At 43.4% G+C, this 24,896-nt stretch overlaps 1 protein-coding gene across 1 annotated transcript; it reads right to left on the reverse strand.

The window, feature by feature from the left end:
• On the reverse strand, positions 1–24,882 carry Cep126 (centrosomal protein 126kDa). Its single transcript, XM_013009531.1, has 11 exons — positions 24,800–24,882; positions 20,842–20,961; positions 18,676–18,821; positions 17,151–17,262; positions 11,127–11,319; positions 7,526–9,629; positions 6,020–6,132; positions 5,179–5,254; positions 3,880–4,089; positions 2,525–2,589; positions 1–347 (listed from the first exon to the last, which is right to left on the reverse strand). Exons 1-11 carry the CDS (start codon positions 24,880–24,882, stop codon positions 285–287), a joined length of 3,285 nt encoding a protein of 1,094 aa, XP_012864985.1. The 3' UTR covers positions 1–284.
• Positions 24,883–24,896: the final 14 nt, after the last annotated feature.

Consider the following 24,896-nt stretch of genomic DNA (forward strand, 5'->3'; position numbering starts at 1 on the left):
AATACATAATTTGAATAACAAAATAGCCTCTTATTTTTAAATATAATTTATATAGCAGCATGCTTGCTGAAAACAATATATTTCCATTCATTTAAAAATGTATCAATAAAATACGTAATAAAGTATAATTTGTGGTATAAGTGTAAACTAGCCAATTTATCTCCATTACCTATGTTCTGTCTTATTTTTATAGTGTTTTAAATCATTGACGAATGCAGAAATATATATTTACAGGGAATTCTCAAAAAGAATGATTCAGTTCAATATAGTTATTTCATACTTCATCAGCATTTTCTTTGCGTTCTGGATCCAACATCAGGAAGTGGACTGGCCCTTGGCTGGCTATTCTGTAAAACAGTTCCAGAACATTCCTTTACTGTGATATGCAGAGACGCGTAACAGGTGAATCTCCTACTAGATTATAGTTTTAACAAGACTGAACTAATAACTGAACCTTTTTTCGGGACAGGGTTTTGCTGTATAGCCATCCTGAGATTCTCGATCCTTCTGCCTTTGCTTCCTGAGTGTTGAGATTATAGATGTGCACCTTCATGCCATGTTTCTTAACCCAAACTGCTAAATGCTATAAATCTATTTTAGCAAAGCTGAGTGCTACTAGGTAAGGCATTGTATCAACAATCCATGATCATCTTTATTCTTTGCTATTGGTGACATTGATGAGATTTCTATCATCTGTTGTGTAAACAGTCAAGCCGAATGATTTTATTTTCTACAGAAGCCCTGGGAAACTGTACTAGATTCTAGGAGTGTTTAACAACTTATTTAAGACTAAAGAATTAACAGGAGGGTGATTGTTAAGAACACACTAATTTTATATAAAGTAAACTTCCGTGAGGTGAAGCTTCCGCCTCTGAGATTGCAGTTCTGAGGAGTGGAAGTTCACCTCCAGCCGTGCCCCGCAGCAGCCCTGACGGTGAGGCCCACAAGCACGCAGTCCCCACCACAGCAGACGCCTTGCCTTCCCCTCTCCTCCTCCACCTCCCCCCCCCCACTCAGAGCCCTTGCAGAGGGCCTGACGCAGCGGAAGCAACTCAGGTACTGCCTGTTGATTGAATGAAGAGAAACTAAAAAAGAAAAGCTGTGTGATTGCCAAAAGGGAGATTCTAAATGTTAGGACAAAGCCTGGGCAGCGCGAGCCTTCCCAGGTGGATGACAGTGGAGATCTGCCATCTACTCAGCCTAGGGTGAAAGGTGAGCTGAGAGCAAAGCTGAAAGGTCTGAATGCCTCTCTCCGGTACTTGGCTTTGCTCTTTTAGGTGACAGACGACTACTGAGGAGAGTGCTATGTTCACATTGCTATTTAAAAGAGATTATTCTGGAGATGGTGGTGTGAAAGATGAGTTGGAGATCAAACCTAGAGATATTTGAAACGGTCCAGATGAAATGTGACAATTCTTCTTAAGCACATTAAAACATTGTTGTTGTAAGTGTACATGTTTTGGAGATGTGGTGTTGCAATTTAACATATGTACATAATGTTTAATAATCAAATGACGATAGTGAACATTTCCATTTTCTCAAACTTTTGTGTGGATGTGGTTGGGAGTTGAACTCTCAGGGTCTCAGGCACACTAGATAAGCAACCCACTGGTGAGCTGTACCTCTGCTCCTCAAACTTTTCACGTAAAACATGTACTTTTCAAATCAAGGTAGTAAATATTTCCCTCTCCTTATGACTTTGTGAGCATCCAGTCCTCCTCTTCTAGATACCTGTTACTGTGAACACGATGCGGTCTTCTTTCTGTGGCACTAGGACTGAAGCCAGAGTAAGCGCATCGCCATGACTCCAGATGGAGAAATTCTCTTTGTTTTGTTTGTGCCAGTGCTGGGACTTGAACTCAGACCCTTGTGCTCTCATGTGGCTTTCTCTGCTCAAGGCTGGCAATCTACCATTGAGCCACACCTCCACTTCCAAATTCCTAAACTTAGTACACTACCATTAGGAGTGGACGGAGACGAGGTGCATTTGGTGCATAAAGTCAGGAAGACTTGCAGGCTTTGGGAATGCAACAGTGAGAAGTCCGGTGAGGAAAATACTTGTCTGGAAATCTGGTGGAAGATGGCATTGACTGACATAAGGATTATGAAGGAGGGCAGGTTTTGTGGGGGAATGGAAGGAGCACTGGGGAAGACTGGCGCGCTCCTCAGTGTGGGAAACCATACTTCCCCACACCGCAGCCACGCTCCAGTACCACCTGTGTGTGTCTGTCTCTGCATTAGGCCCCAGAGACTGTTTTGATTTACATATGCAGCTTTACAAGATTCCCAATAGTAAAGTTTAGTTTTGAACCCACCAGGAACCTGTATGTGGAGGGGCAGTGGTCATGGCCAGATGTCAACTTCCTGGGAGTTTCCAAACAGATTACCTACCTAAAAGTCTGGAACTTCAATGTCAACAAAGAGTTCTTACCATTAAAAAAAAGTTAAGCAAGGTCTTACTGTATTGACGCGTCACATCATGCTAGTATCTAAACAGAAGCGAAGACCTTCCTTAAGTACTTACCAGAACTGGTAGTAATTGTAAAGTATTTCTGATAGATGGATTTCTGTAAATTATTTCTTGTACATCTGAAAAATTGTACCATGAGACAAAAAATTCAGTTAATTACATAAAGAGAAAAGATAAAACTAAAATAACTCAATGTTAAAGTCTTGTGTGTCAAATATTTAAAACTGAGCAAGACTCATTTTCTATTGACTACAGCCTATACTTAAATTAGGTCCAAACATAGAATATTTTTTTATTTTTATGTATTTTTTGGGGGGGTCCAGTCATGGGGCCTGAACTCTGGGCCTGGGCGCTGTCCCTCAGCTCTTCAGTTCAAGGCTAGCGCTCTACCACTTGAGCCACAGCGCCACTTCCGGCTTTTTCTGTTTATGTGGTGCTGAGGAATCAAACCCAGGGCCTTGTGCATGCAAGGCAAGCGCTCTACCACTGAGCCACCTTCCCAGCCCCATCTTTATCTTTTTTTTAAAAAAAGTAAATTTCGTCCTTGCAGCACCTAAGGAAAAAGAGAACTGCTCACTTAACTTCTAAGGCATAGAACGTGAGTAATTTGATCAATACTCATCTTTTTAGCTGTGAGGCTATTTAGTCCACATAATGATAAGTAGAGAAGAATATGACTGAAAATAATATGAGCAGAATCTTTCATATGAAGCATTCAAATATACAGACATGTATGCTGGATGGAGTGGCTGACATTTGTAATCCAGAAACCCAGGAGGTGAAGCCTAGTCTGTGGTCTGGGCTGAGCCAGGTCAAAACCACACACCCTACCAGAAAAAACTGACAGATAAATGGGAGGAGGGTATGGCTCAAGTGGTGAAGAGCCTACCTAGCAAGTGAAAGGCCCTATCTACTGTCTCTCTCTCCCTCTGTCTCTGTTTCTGTCTCTCTTTCTCTCTCATACACGCACACACAGACACACACAGACGCACACACGCCCCTCAAACAAAAAAACTAGGAATGTCTAATAGAAATGAAAATTTTCCCCAAGTTATTAACTTGATTTGGGTATCCTAATTTTTGTTTTTGTTTGTACCCATACTGGGGTTTGAACTCAGAGCCTGGGCAATGTCCCTGAGCTTTTTTGCTCAAGACTGGGAGTCTGCTACTTGAGCTACAATTCCAACTTCTGGTTTTTTGGTGATTAATTAGAGATAAGCATGTCCTGGCCTTTCCTATCTTGGTTGGCTGCAATCAATACTCAGATCTCAGCCACCTGAATGGTTAAGCTTACAGGCCTGAGCCCTGTGCTCTGTGGAACAGGTGACAGACACCATGGGATTTGTAAGCTGAGGTAGCCTGGGCCCGTAATGCCACGCTTCTTGCAAAGGACGCTGCTCCACACTCACAGTGCAGCCTTTCGTCGAGGTGCTCAAGGGAGTGCAGGATCTTCTCTTCTTCAGCTGACAGTGCAGAGATATTGGACTGCTGGGTTTTAGTTAAAGCCAGGCTTGGTGTCTGTAGCTGCTTGCTATTCAAGACAGTAAGAATTTCATCCTCAGGCAATGAAGTTTTCACTAGCTTTTCAGCCATCAAAAACGCGAGGGTACTATCTGAAACTACAGAAACTTGCCATCAATTATTCTTTGATCTTTTTGTCTGGGGATCAGCCCTTCTAATATGCTTAGCTGTGAAGGCATACAGAAAAACACACATATGCCAGAGGTGGAAAAAAAGGAATAGTAAATAGTAAGATACTAATGAAAAATTAAAGTAGCAGAAAAAGTAAAATAGTAAAAAACTTGCAACTAATATTAATAATGCTAAGATTATTTCTAATACTTAGAATACGAAGTATTCCAGTAATTGCAGAAATCAGAAAGAAAATAGCAAAGCTGTACTATACGGGGAAAAAGAATATGAAGAGTCAACTCACCAAAAAGACGTCTATTGTTAATAAAAACAAGATCAAAGTCTGAATCAACAATGATAACTATCTGCCTATCACATAAGCAAAACCAAGAAGTGATTGTGCCTAAAGTTAACACCTATCACTGAAGGAGTCTTGAATGATAATACTTTTTTTTTGTCAGTTGTGGGGCTTGGAATCAATCAGGACCTGGGTGCCGTCACTCGAGCCACTTCTAGTTTTTGAGTGGTTTATTGGAGATAAGAGTCTCTCAGGGACTTTTCTGCCTGGGCTGGCTTCAAACTGCAATCCTCAGATCTTGGCCTCCTGAGTAGCTAAGATTACAGGTGTGCGCCACAGGCACCCAGCTGAATGATAATACTTTTCAGGAAAATACCTTAACATAGATATATATATATATATATATATATATATATATATATATATCCCTATCAATGATTATTTCCTTTAATCCAGTATTCATTTAATATTCAGTTTTATTCAACAAATATTTATTGGTTATAGCTACCAAGTACTGTAATTTTAATTCTGTAAATCTTACAGAAATAATTGACAATTTCGAAGATACTTTGATGTAGAAAATATTGAGCACAATATTATTAGTTCATGAAAATCTGGTAATAAACAGATGATGCTGGGGGGTGAGGAGAGTTCAGGTCCCAGTGGTGCTTTTGCAATCACATAATCATAAACACTTGAGAAAATATGTGGAAAACAAAGGTTTAAAAAAAGCTCTGAGAACATTTAAATAAAACCTACCTTCTTCAATATTACATACCTTCTTCCATGTTAGGAGAACCACTTTTAGTATGTTGTGGCTCACTTAAAGTTAGTTGAACATTTTGTCCAAAATTCTGTAACAAATAAAATATTCAGTCAATTTAATTTCACATTTGAAATTTGCGATACATGGACACTGAGAGCTTTTAATTGCTTTATCTGTATTTTAAACTACCATTATTCATGTAACTTGGTTCTTCTACTTGTTTATTTATTTATTTTTGGGTCCGGTCGTGGGGTCTGAACTCTGGGCCTGGGTGCTGTCCCTCAGCTCTTCAGCTCAAGGCTAGCGCTCTACCCCTTGAGCCACAGCGCCACGTCCGGCTTTTTTCTTTTTGCTTATATGGTGCTGAGGAATCGAACCCAGGGCCTCAGGCTTGCAAGGCAAGCGCTCTACCATTGAGCCACCTTCCCAGCCCCTACTTATTTTTGGAAACTAATAGCTACTACTAGATTAAGGCTTTTCTAGGGTCCCAAGTATTTTAGAAGTATCTTATGTACAATGGGAAATTTCAGATAGTAGAGTTGTCTTGGACATTCCTTCCTTCCCATGTTGAGGCAGGGTTTGCTATGGAGGCTGGCGGAGTGCTGGGATTACAGGTGTGCCCCTCCATGCTTTCTTACAGTTGTTTTAGAATCTTCACTGAACTGGGCCATTGCGGTCAAATAGAACACAGCCAGGGAATGCAAATAGCCGCCAATGAGAGCCCCTTGGTGGCTCTCATTACCCCGTGGTTGGGGTAAATAGCGGTTTGCAAGAGCCCAGTAAGTACTTGAAGAGCATTCGCTTTTCAAGTGATTTTTCATTCTTGCAAACTTTTTATTAATATCATACTTACAATCATTTGCTCACTGTACTTCTGTCCTGCACGCCCACGGAATTTTGTCTCTTGCTCTAAAAGAGTTCTCCGTTTATTATCAATAATTCGTTTTCTTCTTGTAACAGTAGAACCTTAAACAAATGCCAGCACAGGGTCAACAATTATGCAAGTTGAGTAGATAGTATGTATCTATTACAAATTTCCAGGTGCCTTCCAATGTCACAGAAAACTGTACATTTCATATACTTGTTCTATACAGAGCACAGTTCAAAACATTTGAAGCCGGGCTCTGGTGGCTCACGCCTGTCATCCTAACTACTCAGGAGACTGAGATCTGAGGATCACGGTTCAAAGCCAGCCTGGGCAGGAAAGTCTGCGAGACTCTTATTTCCAATAAACCACTAGAAAACTGGAAGTGGTGCTGTGGCTCAAGTGGTAGAGCATTTGCCTTGAGCTGAAGAGCTGAGGGACAGCGCCCAGGCCCAGAGTTCAAGCCCCATGACTGACCAAAAAAAAAAAAAAATAAAAAAAAATAAAATCTGTCTTGCTCCTGAAGGGTTTTATGGTTAAAGCAGCGACCTCCAGAGGTCCTGGGGGCCAGGCAGGTGAGACAGGCCACTAGTGTGCAGGAAGAGCATATTGGCATTCCAGGCTCCACTTGTATTGAAGAAGGAAGCCTGCTTCCTGTGATGCGCGGTCTCACTGCGGCAGCTGCGCCGCAGAGGCCAAGGTGAGGGCCGGCTGGCCTCAGTGCTCTGGGGCTTGAGCAGGATTTCATCTACTGCAGTGCCCAAACAAGTCCTCACAAAAGGGGAAGGTGCTGAAAGCCCGTCTTCAGGGCAACGGTCGTTCCTGCAGGGGAGTGGCAGGTACCTGGCTGTCAGTAGTAACGCAAGGGGAGGGCAAGCGGGCACGGCTGAGCACCACTAAGAGCAATGGCATTTAACTGACCTTTTTTAATAGATGAGAAGTATTAAAAATTATCTTTAAATAGTTGTACAAAGGAGCTGCCATTTAAGAAAGCGGTGTATGAATACAATGCATATTTTTTTTCTCAAGAATTTTGAAAAAGCTTAAGATAATGGTATCATTTTATTCCTCAAATGAGGTATAGAGCAGATCAAATCTGAGTTGTCACTATTTTGGAAAGTGGGGAGGGGTTTAGGCACATCTATTAGCTTATAGCTCTTTAATAATTTTAAAGAAAAATAAAGGAATATGCTCTAATATTCACTTACTTAGGATAATTTAAACAGTGTTTTCCACTGTGCACACTTTTATAGAGTGTGTGGCTACACTGGTCATGTCAGACTAGTATGGGACAAGAAGAGATCCTATTCCGTGTTCTTGAAAATGTCTTGAGATGTCATAAAAAAATGGAGGCTGAAAAGAGTTTCTTAGTTCAGCACAGGTTAGGCCAAGCTTTAACTCCTGGATCCAATTATTAGGGAGGCAAGTTATTTTTATAAGACCAAACTGTTAATTTAATACCAGTAAGGAAAAGTTGCGCAAAGGCATTCTTACCAGTGGCTCTCTCACTTTGGCACAGATTAGTATTCTCTTTTTTCCACGAGGGAATCAGCTGTTCTTTAGTGTTTCTAAGATACATTGACTGATAACGTCCCTCATAAGCAGGACTCGTTTGGGGGCAGTGAGTGTCACCCTGCGGGGTGACCACGTGCGGGCTGTTTGGGTGACTTGCTTTCGTGAAGGTGTGGCACTGGGAAGAATAGTAGGACGGGGGAGAGGGCATCACAGTGACCAGGTCTGAGTGAGCATCTGGCTGGGGCGGATCACTTTCCTGGCTCCATGGATTCAGGCTGTGTTCTGCTGGAAGGACGTGTTTTGAATTACAGCAGTTCTGTGTAATCGCGTTTGGGGAACCTGCAGGCATTGCGGATTGACACTGGCACATGTGTGTATTTTCACCACTTTGGATCTTTGCTGTTGCTTTGGGAGGAGGGTGAGGTATGATTAGTCTGCCCTGAGTCTGTACAAAGGAGTTGCCTCTGCTTGCGGACTGCGTCTGGACGACAGTGCCTTTCCTGTTCACATACACAAAGGTGGACTGGGCTCTTGCGGATCCCGCTCTCCCAGTGGCCTTCGCTCCGCCTGGGGGAGGATTACCCTTCTGGGTTTTAGAATCTCCACTCTGTGCAGGGGCTTTGCTTTCTTCTTTTTTAGATGCCGCCCAGGCTTGTTTAATGAAGTTATAACCTGAAGGCGTAGAGCAGTTCAAAGGCACGTGGTCTATTCCAGATCCTTCTAAATTAGCAACATCTCCAGAGACAGAATCAAGCTTGGGATCTGTTCCATCCACAGAACTTACAGCATGGGCGGGGGCGCTGGCTGCGTGGCTGCTGGCCTCACTCTGCCCTGGACACTGTGGAGTAGTTCCGGCTCGGTCCCTCAGGAAGCCGCAGTCCTCAGCACTCTCCGCTTGATGCCCACTTTCATCAAACCACCTTAGTTTTTTACTCATCTTTGGAATCTCTGCGCCTTTTTCCTTTACCTTTGTTAGTTCAATACTATCCCTGATAGCTGCTGCTTTTTGGTTTCTAAACTTAAAGCCTTGATTTGTGATCAGTGTCTGCAGATAGTTATGCTTGTATTTAGAATCTTTCTTTAAAATGCTTTTAAGAAACCTCACACTACTTTGCTCATGGCTATCATATTTCATTTTCTTGTGCTGGTCAAGTAAGTCGTTTACATTAGACAATGATGCCTTTTGTTTTTTGTCTTTTGAATCAGGATTTTGAGGTACAGCGGTAGCTTTGAAACTGTCTGAAAAGAAAGGCAACTCTTCTTTATTACAATTGAAATATTTTATCTTTTCTTCTTGCATGTCTTCCAATTCATCTAGCTTATCTGAACACTGCACTGGGTCAATTTCTTTTATGTGCATATTGCTCATCGGTACAGTCCTGGCACACTGTCGATTAGACGGAGGAAAGAAAGCTGTTGCCCTTGGTACACATGAAGCCGGGCCTGAAGATGTTCCATTTCCTTGAGTTGACTCAGATAATTTCTTTTGGTGTGAGGGTGTGGCTGCTTTCTGAGCGGCAGCGGGTGAGCTGGTCCAGGTTCTGCTGACTGGGAACGGAGCGCGCTCAGTGACTGGGCCCCTCTCCTTGCCGCCCGCCCCCGAGCTGGCCGTGCGCCTCCAGGTGGCCATTCCAGAGCTCTTCTTGTCCTTCTTATCCAGCGCTGCTACAGGCGGGCTGTACACAAAGATGACGGGACTCCTGGCAGCACTCACAGCTCCATCCACAGTTCCACTCACAGCACATGGATTTTGTTCTTTATTACCGAGATGCTCCTGGGGAGGGGCAACAATCGGCTGATTGGAAATATCTGGGGAAGGTGTGACATTTTGAGTACCATGAGCATCCAAATTTGTAAGCCAATTATTTATATGTTGAACTTTTGAGAAAAACAGTTTATTATCATCAGAGCAGTTTAGATGAGTTGACTGTATGTTTGCTGGTAAGAGGGGAGCAGAATCCTCTTGTGCTGACGGCGCGTCATTAAACGTTAGGTACACCTCTTCGCGCTCCCCAGCCTCCAGGCTGTCTATACTTGAGAGGGTCTCAGAATTGGTGATCTGATGAACTTGGTCATAAAATTTCTAGGGGAGAAAAAGAACATTGTTTATACCTTAAAATGTTTTAAATGGCAAACTTTAATGACTTACACTGTTGTTACTGAAGTCTCAATACTGGCCTATTAACAGAAGAATATGAATACAGCGGTGAAGGCTCGTGAGGACTCTATCTCTCAGGGGAAAAACGGGAGTAGCAAAGATCTATAGAAATATATGCTGACTTTAATTTCAACTCCTAACTTTTCCAATTATTTTAGACATAATATGGCTTAGAATTAATTTTTGTGCTGCTATTCTATTTCAAATGTGGAGTTTTCTTCTTTCTTTCTAACTAGAGATTGAATGGCTGAGAGTTTATTTCAGACAAGCAAAGGCACTTTCTGGCCTCAATAATGCTAACAGTAAATATACCAAAGTAATGAAAATGGCAACTATCACTCAACTCTGGGCTTTTGAATGTTTTGTAATAGCAAGTAAAACTTTGAAAAATAGTTATTTAAAAACTATTTTTTTTCCTGAGACAGTCATTGAACTTGACTGAGACTGCTAAACGCTTTAAGACTTGAATTTGCCCTTGTGCTGGAAGAGGAGTTGCCCTGTCTGGCAGAGGTGAATCCTGTGGTCTGCTGTAGACCTGCTTGCATAGGCACTTTGTCAGAATATCTATTCCTGGGCCCTGATGATTTAACATTTGGATGGGGCCCATAAAAATGGTATTTTTAGCTCAGCGTCGGTGGCTCACACCTGTAATCCTAGCTACTCAGGAGGCTGAGATCTGAGGATCGCAGTTCAAAGCCAGCCTGGGCAAGAAAGTCCGTGAGACGCTTATCTCCAATAAACCACTAGAAAACCTGAAGTGGTGCTGTAGCCTAAGCGGTAGAGCGCTCGCCTTGAGCTGAAGAGCACAGGGACAGCACCCAAACCCAGAGTTCAAGCCCCACGACCGAACAACAACAACAACAAAAGTATTATTTTTAAAATTCTCCTAGATAACTAACTATAACTATAGGATGGATTTAATCTTGATATTGACCAACTGACAATCTCATAAATGTGTGAAAATATTTACAGGAAGGAATCGGCTGATACTCATTTGTGGAACAAAAAAAGATCAAAATAAATGCCCTGCTAGGAGAGATTAGTAACTTCTGTTACATTTCAAATAAGAATCTCATGCAACATGTGATACAATTTTAAGGTTCCTTTTTATAATGAGCTCTATTACTCATACTGCCTTTACATTGTACTTTCAAATAGCTTACATGTTTGTCATAAAGTAACACTCAGTAAGCATAGTATTTTTGAAATAGGAAGTGAAAAAAGAAGACTAGAAGAAAAAGAAAGGAACTTGGGAAAAATATAAGAAAAAGTAAACGCTAAAGTTTTTTTCCAGTGTCTGTGATAAATCTGTGTTGAGTACCTCACACCCTCTCTGGCTCACACTTAGCCAACAAGATACACTTCTGTATCTGGTAGAGAACACTGGACCCAAGTCTTAGCGGCACAATTACAGTTTCATACTTGCAAACTGCTCAAGCGCTGATCTTCTAGGCGCTTCTGCGTCTCCTCCAACTGCAGCTGAAACATGCTCCTGTTAGCAGCCATGTTTGCCGTGCTGTGGTCCTTCACTTCTTTATCACAATTGGTTTTGGATCTGAGATGTTTCTTATACTTGTCATTTGACAAGGCTGAAGACAAGGCAGAATCTAGAGCTCTGTGAACAGACATACAGATACTTAGCACATTTAAATAAAATTAGTTTCTATAAGTAGACAAATGATACATTTGTGTTATAGGAGTGCATGTGTCAGATAATCTCATATAAGGATATTGGAGAAATAGATAGATATATTAGAATGGTGAACTGAAAGCATTCAATAATACAAAAAACAAAAACAAAAATGGTTGTGAGACCACTGTGCCAATAATGGAGACTGTCAGGTAGGAATGCCCAATTACTCACGACCTTATCCCACCCCTTCTTTTATCATCTGGCGGAGTAGAAGTATCTCCTGTAAATGGTGTCAGGTCCCGTGCTTGGTTCTTTAAGAGTATCCCCGTAAGGACAAAAACAGTCCTCATTACCCTTTGTTCTGAGTTAAAACCAGGCTAATCCATTCTCCTACAACTGAAGAAAGCTGAAGACTCAAGCAGATAGAAATAATGAACCGTGCTTAAGGAGGTTTGGGAACTTGGCTCTTAATAAACAGTGTTGTTTGTTTTTGGTCTGAGACTGGAACTCAAACTTGGTACCTGACGCATTTACTCACTGGCTAGTGCTCTACCAACATTTGTTTTTAAATTGTTTCAGAAAAGCAAATGCAATTGGATGCTATAGAAGAGGTATCTTCAATACAGCATTTACTTATGTGCCAAGGTATCACATCAAAATTACCTTATCTTCTATCACCTGGAAACCAATAGCATACTACATTTCAGGATATAGTGCAAAGCAAAGAGTTTAGTGAGACTTTGTTGGGGAGGCTGGGACAGAAATGTGGATAATAGAAAGCTGACTGCCTGTGCACTGTGGCTGCTGGTTCGGATCCTAGGGCGTTTATTACCAGTTCAATTCACTCCTTACCAACTCGATGAGGATAAAAACGTTTTGGCGAGGGACATATGGCTGCAAGTAACATATATCTATCTCCAAAACCCGTATGTATCTTTATTTGGACCAACCAAAATAGTCGAGGTCAGTAATAATTCCATTCCTATCTCTCTGTTCTAATGGGGAGATCAGAAGAGCAAGTTCCTGAACATTGAGGGTCTGTTTCTGTCTCTTCCTTTTTTTTTTTTTATATATGCTTCCCTGCTTCTACAGAATTCTTCCCTTTCAGTCATCCTTTCCAAATAAAATAAAGCTAAGTCTACAAAATGTCTAATAAACTCCAATTATTTACCTTTAAAGTTGTCGTCTCTCAACTTTTTCTTCTCTATTCCTTTCTTCTCTACTCGACTTTCTTCTCTTCTCTTCTCTACCTTCTTTCCCCCGTGAGGAGGACTGAATGGATGGATAGGAATGAAAGGAGAGGGAGAGGTGGAGAGAGAAGGAGAGAGAAGCATGGGAGGGAAAGAGGAAATCACAAAGGAAGAAGAAACGGGAGACACTGGAGAGGGAAAAGCAAAGTAAGTTGGGGACAAACATGGAGAGGAAGATGACTGCAAAGGAGAGGGCACAAGAGGGGCAGATGAGGGAGAAGAGGAAGGCAAGGGGGGGGAAGGCGAGGAGGGGGCAGAGAGCACTAGGGAGGGTGGAGAGGATGACGCTGACATGGGACGTGGTGAAGGCACAGCAGATGGAGAGCCACGGGGCGGTGGATGGGAGAGAACTGGGGCAGGCGGCTGGTCTGCAAAGACCTGTGGTTGGTGTGACCATGTGGCTTGTAGAACAGATTGCTGAACTGACTGGAAAAGACGTTCAGGCAATGGATGGACACGAGACAGGGTGGAGAGTGGCTTAGGAGGCTGAGCGGACACGCAGGAAGGCTTCAAACTAGGGAGCGCTTCCAGAGGGGCGGGGGAAGCACCCAGTCGAGTGGGAAGGGACCGGCGAGCAAGGGCAGGCACTAGGGAGGCTGGGGTAGAATGCGGTGCTGGAAGGAGACGTTTGGGTCTTAAAGTTTTATGAAATAACTTGTTCTGTGAGTCAGGATCAGGAATAACTGGAGAACTTAAGGATGGGTGTGGTCGAAAGTTAGGTGGGTCAGAGGGAACAGGGGCTGGGGGACGAGGGAAACTGTTAGAAAAGCTGGGCGTAGCTGGGGCTGGCGGACGCGGGAGATGTTTGAGTGGGTAGGACAGAAATGGGGCTGGCAGACAGGCCTTTGAGAGAGTGGAGGGGACAGATGGCAGGGGACGGGTCTGGCGGGTGGGAGACACAGCTGGGTAGCTAGGAAGAATTTGGGAGTGGTGGGATGACACGGGGCCCCGGGAAGGGGGCAGCTGATCAAACGAGCCGGGATTGTGTGTGGAGATAGCTGGACAGGCAGGGATGGACCTGCACAAGTGGAAAGCATGGGACAGGCAGGGAGAAAGAGCCTTGTTATGATGGAGAACCATGTGCTGGGCTGCCTCTGTGGGTGTGGCTGGAGGCATGATCTTCCATGGTCAGCCAGAGCCTTTCCCAGGGGTTGAGAAGTACACAGGACAGCCAGGCTCCCTCTGCTCAGTCCTTGAGCTCAGAGGCTGAGATGTACACAGCCCAGCCAGGCTCCCTCTGCTCAGTCCTTGAGCTCAGAGGCTGAGATGTACACAGCCCAGCCAGGCTCCCTCTGCTCAGTCCTTGAGCTCAGAGCATTTCCAGAAGTCTGTTAGTCATACGTTCACACAAACATGGCCTGGACAATTTTGTTTAAAACACTGGTACAAAAGGCAAATAAAGGTCACCTCTGGATAGCCTTTTCAGGGTAGCATGTGGTTCTAGAAGCATCCTTCTCACCACAATACATGGATATTGGAGATAGATATCTAATAATCTCATTTTATTAACAAGGGAACACTGAATGTGAGTGAGAATATACCTTCTTTTACTCTCAGGAACTAGGAAGACTTATTATATGTTTAGAATTCTAGTCTCTTATTGATATTCCTACATCTCACTATTTCCTGAAGCAGTTTTTATGTTCATAAAACACTTTGATTTTTGTAGTTTAGTTATGTTTATAATAAAAATATTTCCATCAACCTCACACCTAATCCTTAATATTCTACTATCTCATATTTGTATAGTGTTTATAGTTTACAAGGTACTTCCACATATATTACTAATACTATTACATATCTGTGGAGAGAATTCTAATTTTTCAAGTAAAAAACCATAGTGTTCTCTCTGTAGCTTCATCACGCGTTGTTGATTTTTAAACATATAACATCCATGTGATATTTATACACACAGACAGATATGGGTATCATGAAGTCATAGTCAGAACATGTTTCAGATTCACAACTTATCGTCCCCTTTCACGTTTTCCTTCCCCGACCCTATTTACCTTTCCTCCACAGTCATTAATTTTTTAACTCATACCCCCTACTCTGCTCTGGGAAAGCTCTGGCTCTTTCTCTTCACTTTTGAGTTGCTTCTAGTTCTTTCTATTCTGGCAACGCTTACACAAAATAAATGCATGCTGCATGCCTGCTTCAAAGTTTTCAGTCACCATTTCTAGAACATAGGTGTGATTCAAGGCCTCCCTCCTAACCCACCTGCCCACTACTTTCTTCTCACTGTCCACACCAGCCGGATGAAACCGTCTGAAGTTACCTTAGCAAGCACATCCTCTCCCGCCTCTTTTAACACAGTTCTTATTTTTCTGTCTCAAGTTTTTTTAATCAGTCTCTAAAAAAATATGCTTTTCATCTGTTAAACTTCTGGCCATGTTTATGCCCTTCTGGAAGTACTCACAGCCCTGGTCTTTCTTCATTATTTATTGACAACTTCCAAAGTGCTTTGCACTGAACTGAACACTACTTTGTGCCTGTTTCCTTCCAGGATCATGACCGATACAAGTTGGTATGCTACTACTTCAGGATTTTTTTTTTTTTGGTCGGTCGTGGGGCTTGAACTCTGGGCCTGGGCGCTGTCCCTCAGCTCTTCAGCTCAAGGTGAGCGCTCTACCACTTGAGCCACAGCACCACTTCTGTTTTTCTGGTGGTTTATTGGAGATAAGAGTTTCACAGACTTTCCTGCCCAGGCTGGCTTTGAACCGTGATCCTCAGGTCTCAGCCTCCTGAGTAGCTAGGATGACAGGCTTGAGCCACCGGCGCCTGGCAAAATTTGAACTTTTTTTTTTTGGTCAGTCATGGGGCTTGAGCTCTGGGCCTGGGCGCTGTCCCTCAGCATTTTCAGCTTAAGGCAGGCGCTCTGCCACTTGAGCTACAGCGCCACTTTCTTCAGGATTCTTTAGAAGCCATTTGCTCTCTGTCAACTACTTTTTCCTTAGTTTCTGCGAAGGCATCCCTTTCCACAGCCTAGCGGTGACCCTGGCTGTCCCGCTGTCCTGAGTGCAGCTCTGCCTGCCGCTCTGCACAGGCGGCCCCTGCCACGGCGCACCTGCTCCACAGCCCGCAACAGCCGCTGCCTCCACTTCACATTAGCTCAGGTCTTTCTCATGAACTCTAAATCACAGATTTTCTGTATTTGTTGACAGAGCCTCTTCTTTTACTCCATTATTCACAATTGTTCATGATAAACTGCCATGGTAAGTTTTAAATATTTTGATCTTACTCAACTACTTAAAATCCTCTTACCTTAACTTTTGTATTTCTTAACATACAGGTGCACTTTCTTTTCCCATCTTATGGCTAGCCAGACTTTCAGAATTTTGTGTTCTGATTCACCCACATTTTCACTGCTTGCAGTACACGGCTTTGCCCATCCTCCACCCACATCCTCCAGGGTTAACTCCTATTTTCTTCAAAGTTTTGCTAAAGTTGGGTGCCAGTGGCTGACTTTTGTAACCCAAGCTTCTCAGGAGGCTGAGATCTGAGGATCATGGTTTGAAGCCAGCCTGGACAGGAAAGTACATGAGACTCTTATCTCCAATCAACCGGCAAAAAGTTGTAAGTGAGCTGTGGCTCAAGTGGTAGAGCACTAGACTTGAGAAAAAAAAAAAGGCTCAGGGACTGCGTACAGGCCCTAAGTTCAAGCCCCAGGACTGGCACACACACACACAAAAGACTTCTCCATTTCATGAGGTCTTTTCTAAACTTGAGTGAAATGTGGGGGGATGCAGTTTTTGTTTGCTTTTAGCCCTAATCAAGGGAATTATTGACCAGTTGAATTCTAAAAATGGAATGTTATATACAGGAAATAGAATAACATAATTCACTAGAATACTTTCATGTACATAAATATTGAGGGCTACCATCGCTAATTTGGTATTTTTCTACCTTTTCTTCCTCTTTTTCTTTTCTGTGCTGGGTCAGACCCGGGCCTCGTGGACAAGGCAAGCACGCTGCCACTCGTGCCTATCCTTCTCCCAGACAGCAGGGGATATCTATCTGGGCGGTCTATTCTGTGTTTTTAAATGACTCACTCATCAAAGTTTGGAGTGAAACCAGAAGACCTTTTTGAGATGTAGGAAAGGATTTTCCTTACTGAAAATACTTTTAGTAAGGAAAAGGTTCTTTTAACTTTGTGGCATATCTACCACTAAGTCTTTTTTAAAACTAAATCTATTACAGTTAAAGCAATTTCATTTTCCAAGCAAACATTAATAAAAAATTATTAAAACAACTTTGATAATTGTTTCCACAGTGTTTAATATGGGCAGTATTTTTTAATGTCAAAGACTTTTAAGATAATGAATTAGCATTCTAACTTCACTCTTGTAGAAACTCTATTCTTCCCAAATAAATAAACAAAACAATCTAAAGCAGAGAACAGTAGTAGTCTTGGACTGGAACAGAGCACAGTGACAGAGCATTTCCCTGTAGCAAGTGCAGGGGCCCGAGTTCAACAGACCTACACATTCAGCATCAAGAAAGCCATACATTATAATATACAACTACTAATAAAAATATACTAATTAAAACAGTAATACTTACCTCCAGTTTACTGCTGGTCTGTGAGAAAAGGGAATGTTTACTTCTGGATTTAAGTTGGATTCCTGAATTTGTTTGAGGGCCTCTTCTAATGGAGGAACTGGTTTTTGAAAAACTACAAGGAGAGTAAAGGTCACATAGTAAAGAATCACTCTATATTCAATGGTCTTTTTATAATCCAATTGGTCAATAAGAAAATAGTATTTTTAAATGCTTGTATAAAGAGAACAGATTTCTACAGACATGGTTGCCCATGTTTGTAGTCCCAGCTACTTGGCAAGAGGCAGAGATCAGAAGGATCATGGGTCAGGAAAATGTTAGCAAGACCCCCATCTCAACAAACTTTGGCTTCCTCCCGACCTCGCTCCTGTTGCTCAATGCTCTGCCTTGGCCTGGGCCCAGGATTGTTAGAACAAGGACTATCGCCTGCAGCTTCTGAGACTTGGAGCTAAAATAAATCCTCTGCTCTTTTGTTTCATGCTATGTACTCCGTCAAAGCGATGCAGAGTCTGATTGGCATTCACATATACTCTGGTCAACTTAGCTACTCTTTCTCATTATTTCCATTATCAACTGTACATCTATCCACTGGCTACTCGTACGCATAAATTGTGTGTGTGTGCCTGCCAGTTCTGGGGCTTGAGCTCTGGTCCTGGGCACTGTCCCTGAGCTCCTTTTTGCTCAAGACTAGCACTCTATACCACTTGAGCCACAGCACCACTTCTAGCTTTTTCTGTGATTAGTTGGATAAGAGTGTCATAGACTTTCTGCTTGGGCTGGCTTTGAACAGCAATTCTCAGATCTCAGCCTCCTGAGTAGCTAGGATCATAGGCATGAGCCACCAGTGTTGGCAAGCATACATTCTTTTTGGTTGGTGCTGGTGGGTGGTTGTGGGGCTTCAAATCAGAGCTTAAACACTGTCCCTAAACTTTTTTTGCTCAAGGCTAGGGCTCTACCACTTTGAGCCACAGCTCTACTTTCAGTTTTCTGGTGATTAATTGGAGGTAAGAGATAAGACTTTCCTGCCCAGACTGGCCTCAAACTGCGATCCTCAGATCTCAGTCTCTTTTTTTTTTCTTTTGTCAGTCGTGGGGCTTGAACTCTGGGCTTGGGCGCTGTCCCTGCACTCTTCAGCTCAAGGCGAGCGCTCTACTACTTGAGCTATAGCACCACTTCCAGTTTTCTAGTGGTTTATTGGAGATAAGAGTCTCAGGGACTTTCCCGCCTGGGCTGGCTTTGAACTATGATCCTTAGTTCTCAGCCTCCTGTGTAGCTAGGATTGTAGGCATAAGCCCCCGGTGGCTGGCTAGATCTCAGCCTCTTGAATAGCTAGGATTACAGGTGTGAACCACCAGCACCCAGCTAGTATATACTCTTACTCCATGACTTTCTCTTGTAGTTCAGACCCATATTTTTAGTTGCCGATTTGATTTTTCCATATAGATGGGAAACAAGGACCCCAAAATCAGTGCACCTTTCACAGACCTATAACCTCTTTCTTTTCATTTTTGTTCTAGAAGGTGGGTACCTGCTCTCCTCCTCTGTGAGAGGGGGACATGAGCACGCTGGAATTTTTCAGTAACTTCTTCAAACTTCTGTTTTCGCTGTTGAAGTATATGTTCTCTAATTTGGTATTCTCTTTCTTCTTGTTCTTTTCGTTTATCTTCAAAAGCTCTATTCCAAAAATAAATAAAAGGAATAGTAAGTTAAAATAAAAACTTAACCCAGAAACATAGTCTTAAAACACTGTCCTATTAATAAGTGTTTTGTAGTATGGAATGTTGCATAAGTTACGTATGTCAATCATGTTCACTAGACATGCTGCACAGCCTTGCACAGAGGGAGAGGAGCAGGTCAGAGGTTTCAGGGTGGGTGGCGGGCAGGGATGGGCTGTGCCAAGAGTACCTGCAGGTTCCACCAAGGCGTCTCGATCTTGGAAGTTGTGTGTATATATATATATATATATATATATATATAGTTTTTGTTTTTTGACAGGGCCTGGGCGCTGTCCCTCAGCTCTTCAGCTCAAGGCTAGCGCTCTACCACTAGAGCCACAGTGCCACTTCCGACTTTTTCTGCTTATGTGGTGTTGAGGTTATCAAACCCAGGGCCTCATGCGTGCAAGGCAAGCACTCCCAGCCCTGTGATATATGTATTTGGGAAAATGCTACCATTGGGGGAAAGAGTGCAAGATTATACTAAGAAGAAAATAAACATGATTTCAAGCAGCTGGGGAAAACAGCCAGCATTTAATTTTGGAATGTTTCCTACTGACCACCACTGGGAACAAGAACTGAAGGTATCAGTGTGGATGACAAATGGAGAAAAAAATACTTTAAGAAATGTTGTGATCAAGCCGGGCGCTGGTGGCTCATGCCTGTAATCCTAGCTACTCAGGAGGCTGAGATCTGAGGATCGCGGTTCAAAGCCAGCCTGGGCAGGAGAAACCGTGAGACTCCTATCTCCAATAAACCACCAGAAAACCGGAAGTGGCGCTGTAGCTCAAGTGGTAGAGTGCTCGCCTTGAGCTGAAGAGCTGAGGGACAGCGCCCAGGCCCAGAGTTCAAGCCCCACGACCGAAAAAAAAAAAAAAAGTTGTGATCACACTTTAGTACATAAAACATACTTAGATGAAAATCTGTCACCATCTTATCAAACACTTGGGTCATGTGCTTTTAGATTCAGAAGTTAAAAGGTATAGATAAACAATAACAGTGAAAGGTATAAGATACACAGTAAATAAGAGTAATTAATTTCAACCACTTGAATAAAGAGTTAATGTAAAGAGAAATACGACGTCAGAAAAAAATTACAGGTAGACAATTGTATCTTCCCAAGTGGGGTTTGCAGCATATATCCAATGATGCAGTTAATAAACTCCAGGGATTTTCTGTTACTTGTGTGTTATAAGAATGCAGGAGGGCTGGGAAGGTGGCTCAGTGGTAGAGCGCTTGCCTTGCATGCATGAGGCCCTGGGTTCGATTCCTCAGCACCACATAAGCAAAAAAGAAAAAGCTAGAAGTGGCGCTATGGTTCAAGTGGTAGAGTGCTAGCCTTGAGCTGAAGAGCTGAGGGACAGCGCCCAGGCCCAGAGTTCAGGCCCCACGACCAGACCTCCCCCCCCCCAAAAAAAAAAGAATGCAGGAAAGGCAGGGAAAACAACAAAAAATACAGAACTGCTGTCTTTGTTTAAAACTAAACATGTTAAGCAGCAATTGGATAGTTTTCATTATTTTACTTTGCAGTTTATAAAGCTTTTTAGTTTTGGTAGGAAGTTATTAATCTATCAATCACATTTCTGCCATTCCAGTTTCTTCCATTTTTGTAAGTAAATGAATGAGGATGGTACAGTAGGAAAATGATATAAAGGAAATATTAGAAATTAAGTAATCATAATTTTTAATCATCACAGTGTGATGCTGAAAATAAAGATAATATTTAATCGTGATTTAGAGCTGTGTCCATGGCTTACCAAGGAAAGACTATCACAGTTACAAGTCAGCAAACTAGACAAAACCTGCTATCTTGCTGCCTTTGCAGAAAATCAGTAGCACAACTGAAAAAGCCATTTGAATCTTGATCGGTGTTTTACAAAGCACTGTCATGACTGGATTCACAGCGCGTTACGAAAGGAAAACCCGATGTCTCCTCGGCTTGCGCTTTCTAAACTTCTGGAGAAAGCACAGTGACTCACTTTTTTCTCCGGTTAGACTCCATAAAATATTTACGAGCTTGGTTCCGACATATTTTTTGTTGCTGCAGTAATATTTGACGCTCTTCTTCTAAGTTTTTCTCTAGATGGATTTGCATGTCTCTGATGCCAGCAGTAAGTTAAGAACAACAGTTTAAGTCTTCAGTGGGTATGGTGATGAGCAGACAAATATAATTACCACCTGTGCTAATGATGTAATGGTGTTTGTTTGGAACAATTATTAGTGTTAGTATACGATCAGAAAGTGTTTTATATAAAAATTCTTCACCTGGTATTGAAATATAAGGTATACACCACTTTCTCTGGTGTGGGAGGGATTACTTTTAGAAATCATGAGCTCAATAAAGAGACTGCTGATCTTTATTACACAGATATTTGAAAATTTACTAACGTTACTTTCTTAAGCAGGTATATAAACAAATGAAAGGCTACATTTCCCTAGTATAAAGTAGACAAGCCGGGCACCGGTGGCTCACGCCTGTCATCCTTGCTACTCAGTAGCTGAGATCTGAGGATCTCGGTTCAAAGCCAGCCAGGGCAGGAAAGTCCTAGAGACTCTTATCTCCAATAAACTACTAGAAAACTGGAAGTGGCGCTATGTCTCAAGCAGTAGAGCGCTCACTTTGAGTTGAAGAGCTGAGGGACAGTGCCCAGGCCCAGAGTTCAAGCCCCACGACCGACAAAAATAAAATAAAATAAAAAATAAACTAGATGAATTAAATGTTTCAACTGATCCTTTAAAGCATCAAATTAATATCCAAATATTTAAAGATCAAATAACTTATTTGTAATGTTTGGAAATACGATTTATCTATTTACTCATAAGCTAAGAAAAAAAACACACCTGGACAATCATACATAGTCACATGTTAATGCAAAAGTTCTGAGAGAAGAAATGGCATATTTTGATTATCAGTTGAAAGTTATCATATATAACTATAAACTTTCCTCAAGTTACTAATATTGTTTTTGTTTTTTGCTTGGTTATAGAGGCCTGAGCGCTGTCCCTCAGCTCTTCAGCTCAAGGCTAGTGTTCTACACTTGAGCCACAGAGCCACTTCCAACCTTTTCTGTTTATGTGGTGCTGAGGAATTGAACTCATGGCCTCATGCATGCAAGGCAAGCACTCTACCACCGAGCCACCTTCCCAGCCCCTTACTAATATTGTTGACTTCCCTAATTTATTTGTTTTGATTACCAGACTTATCAGTGTTTTTCTCTTGTTATTTTGAATGAAAACAGTCATTGCCATGTAATTATTCAATGACTCATCACTAAGTAGAAACATGTGTAACTGTACTGAAGGTAGCCCTTGTATGGAGTCTTCTGATTTTGCTTAGGTTTGCCTTGGTCTGTGATCCTCCCTTTTGGACAAGTACCTGGCATTACATGCATGCAATACCCCTGGAGGTCCTGGGATTGAACATAGGGCCTCATGGTTGCTAGTCAGGCACAATACAGCGTGGGCCCTTTTTGCTGTGGATATATTGGAGATGGGATCTTGATTTTTTTTTATTTTTTTAACTAGGCTTAGACTGAGATCTTCCTATTATACTCCCCAAAGTAGCTGGGGTGACAGGTACATACCAACACACCCAGTTTTTCTGTTGAGTCTTCTGAAATTTTTGCTCAGGGTGGCTCTGAACCACAGTCCTCCCAATTTTAGCTTCCTGCAGCTAGAATTACAGGTGTTAGCCGTGATTCCTGGCTCTTAAACAAATTAAAATGAAAGCACTTTTCTCCCTCTCTCTCTACATATATAGTTTTAATATATATGTAATACACACATATAGTATATAAAATTATATACAATCTTTATGTATACTAGCAAAAATATAAGCCAACACACATCTGATTTTATTTTTTGGTCTTTTGGTTGTCTACTGATCAGTAACAATTTGTTTACTTTAGCTTTATATTATGTATATTTTTAGTAATATAGGAAGTTATCACAATTCTAGAATAAAGTACTTCTATTTTCTTGAGCCAGTCCTAGGGCTTGAATTTAGCCTGGGCACTGTCCCTGAGCTCTTCTGCTGGAAGCCAGTGTTCTACCACTTCCAGTCACAGCTCCATTTCTGATTTTTTGGCAGTTAATTGGAGATTAGAGTCTCTCCAAGGGACTTTCCTGCTGTGCTGGGTTTGAATTGCTATCCTCAGATCTCAGCCTCCTGAGTAGCTAGGATAACAGGCATGAGCCACCAGTGCCTGGCTAGAATAAAGTCTTTTGGGTAATATTCATCTGATACAGTAGTAAATTGCTGATGTACTCATAATTTGTGTGTGTGTTTATGTCAATGTTCACATGACATTTGTTTAAAAAAATGAAAATGATGAGAACACATATGCTTTTCCAATGAGCTATTTCCCCTGTATTCTGTCTGATTCAAGAGACAAATTAGTGTCACAGTAGTTCAGTGCTCAAGAAGCTACGACGTCAAGGGGATGAATCACATTCATAGACGACCTCTGAAAAGGCAATTTAGGGGAGCAGCAAGAGCAAATGACAAATCCCTTGGGGTGAATAATGGAGATGAGAGGAGCCATGAACTCCTGCTGCAAGGTCTGGTTCATGAACTTGGCCCAAGGAGGAGAGGGAGTGTGTGTCACCTCTGAGTGTGTGTCACCGCTGTGGAGCTCTGCGCCCACACCTGTCTTCCTCTTAAACGCTTTGTGACTTGCCTTAGAAATGAAAGCAGCACCCCCAAGTTGGAGACAGTGCAGTTAAGCAAAAGGGGGAAGGGATATTCATTATCAGTTTGGAAAGGGAAACTGTTTCCTGAGAAGGAAGATGGTGGTTTCCACGGACCATCCCTGCCAACTCTGAGAAAAGACGGGACCCTGGGTTCTGGGAAGGAATAGCAGGCTCTACTTCAGTTTTCTACAGTGTCACTAGCACTCAATGTGGTCTCACCCAATTCTTTGGGAAAACTCAGAACTAAGCGCCGAGTGTGAACGTCCGGGTACCTCTCCCTCTCCACGGCCGTCTCGGGCCGGGGCCTCTTACGACAATTCCGATCACCAGCCGTGCGCGGCCTCCTGCAGGGCCATGGTTAGCTGGGTGGCCAGTGGGTAATGTGCCTGGTGGCCAGACAGCTCCCCAAAGGACACGTCCCACCTGCAAGTCGGAAGGAGGGTGTAGCAGGGGCGGGCGCACAGCTGGGGGGGGGTGCTACGGGACAATGGCCCTCCCACACCCGGGGAGGGGGGTGGGCCAGGCCGCTCCCAGCCGACCCTGCCCCTCCCCGCCTTGACCCGCGCCCCCCTTTACCCGCACCCCGCCCAGGTCCCGACCCAATCCAGACCCGGCCCCCGACCCCGATCTAGATCTAGACCCGACCATGGCCCCCACTCCAATCTAGACCCAGCCATGGCCCTGATCTAGATCTAGACCAGGCCACGGCCCCCGACCCCGAGCTAGATCTAGACCTGGCCCTGACCCTAATCTAGATCTAGACCAGGCCATGGCCCCACTCCAATCTAGACTCACCCAGCCACGGCCCCAAATATAGATCTAGACCCAGCCACGGCCCCCGATCCTGATCTAGATCTAGACCCGACCATGGCCCCCACTCCAATCTAGACCCAGCCACGGCCCCCGACCCCGATCTAGACTCGGCCGCGGCCACATCCCTGGTCTAGACCCGACCCTTAACCCCGATCTAGACCCAGCCCCCGACCCCGATCTAGAACACTGCCATAGCCACAGTCCTGATCTAGACCCGACCCCTGACCCCGATCTAGACTGGGCCACAGCCCTGATCTAGACCCAGCCCCCATCCCAATCTAGACCCGGCCATGGCCTCCTATCTAGACCCCGACCCCGATCTAGACCCAGCCCCCATCCCAATCTAGACCCGGCCATGGCCCCCGATCCAGATGTAGACCCCGACGCCGACCAACACCCTGCCCCCGCCCCGGCCTCCGCCCGCAAGGATACAGGTAGGTGCCGGGCCGCGGCCGCCCGCAGCTCTCGCGGCCGTCCGGGCCCGCGCCCAGAGCGCCCGGCCTCGCCGCCGCCATCCTTCACCTGGGCG

The sequence above is a fragment of the Dipodomys ordii genome, unplaced genomic scaffold (assembly GCF_000151885.1).
Source record: "Dipodomys ordii isolate 6190 unplaced genomic scaffold, Dord_2.0 Scaffold10, whole genome shotgun sequence".
NCBI lineage: Eukaryota > Metazoa > Chordata > Mammalia > Rodentia > Heteromyidae > Dipodomys > Dipodomys ordii.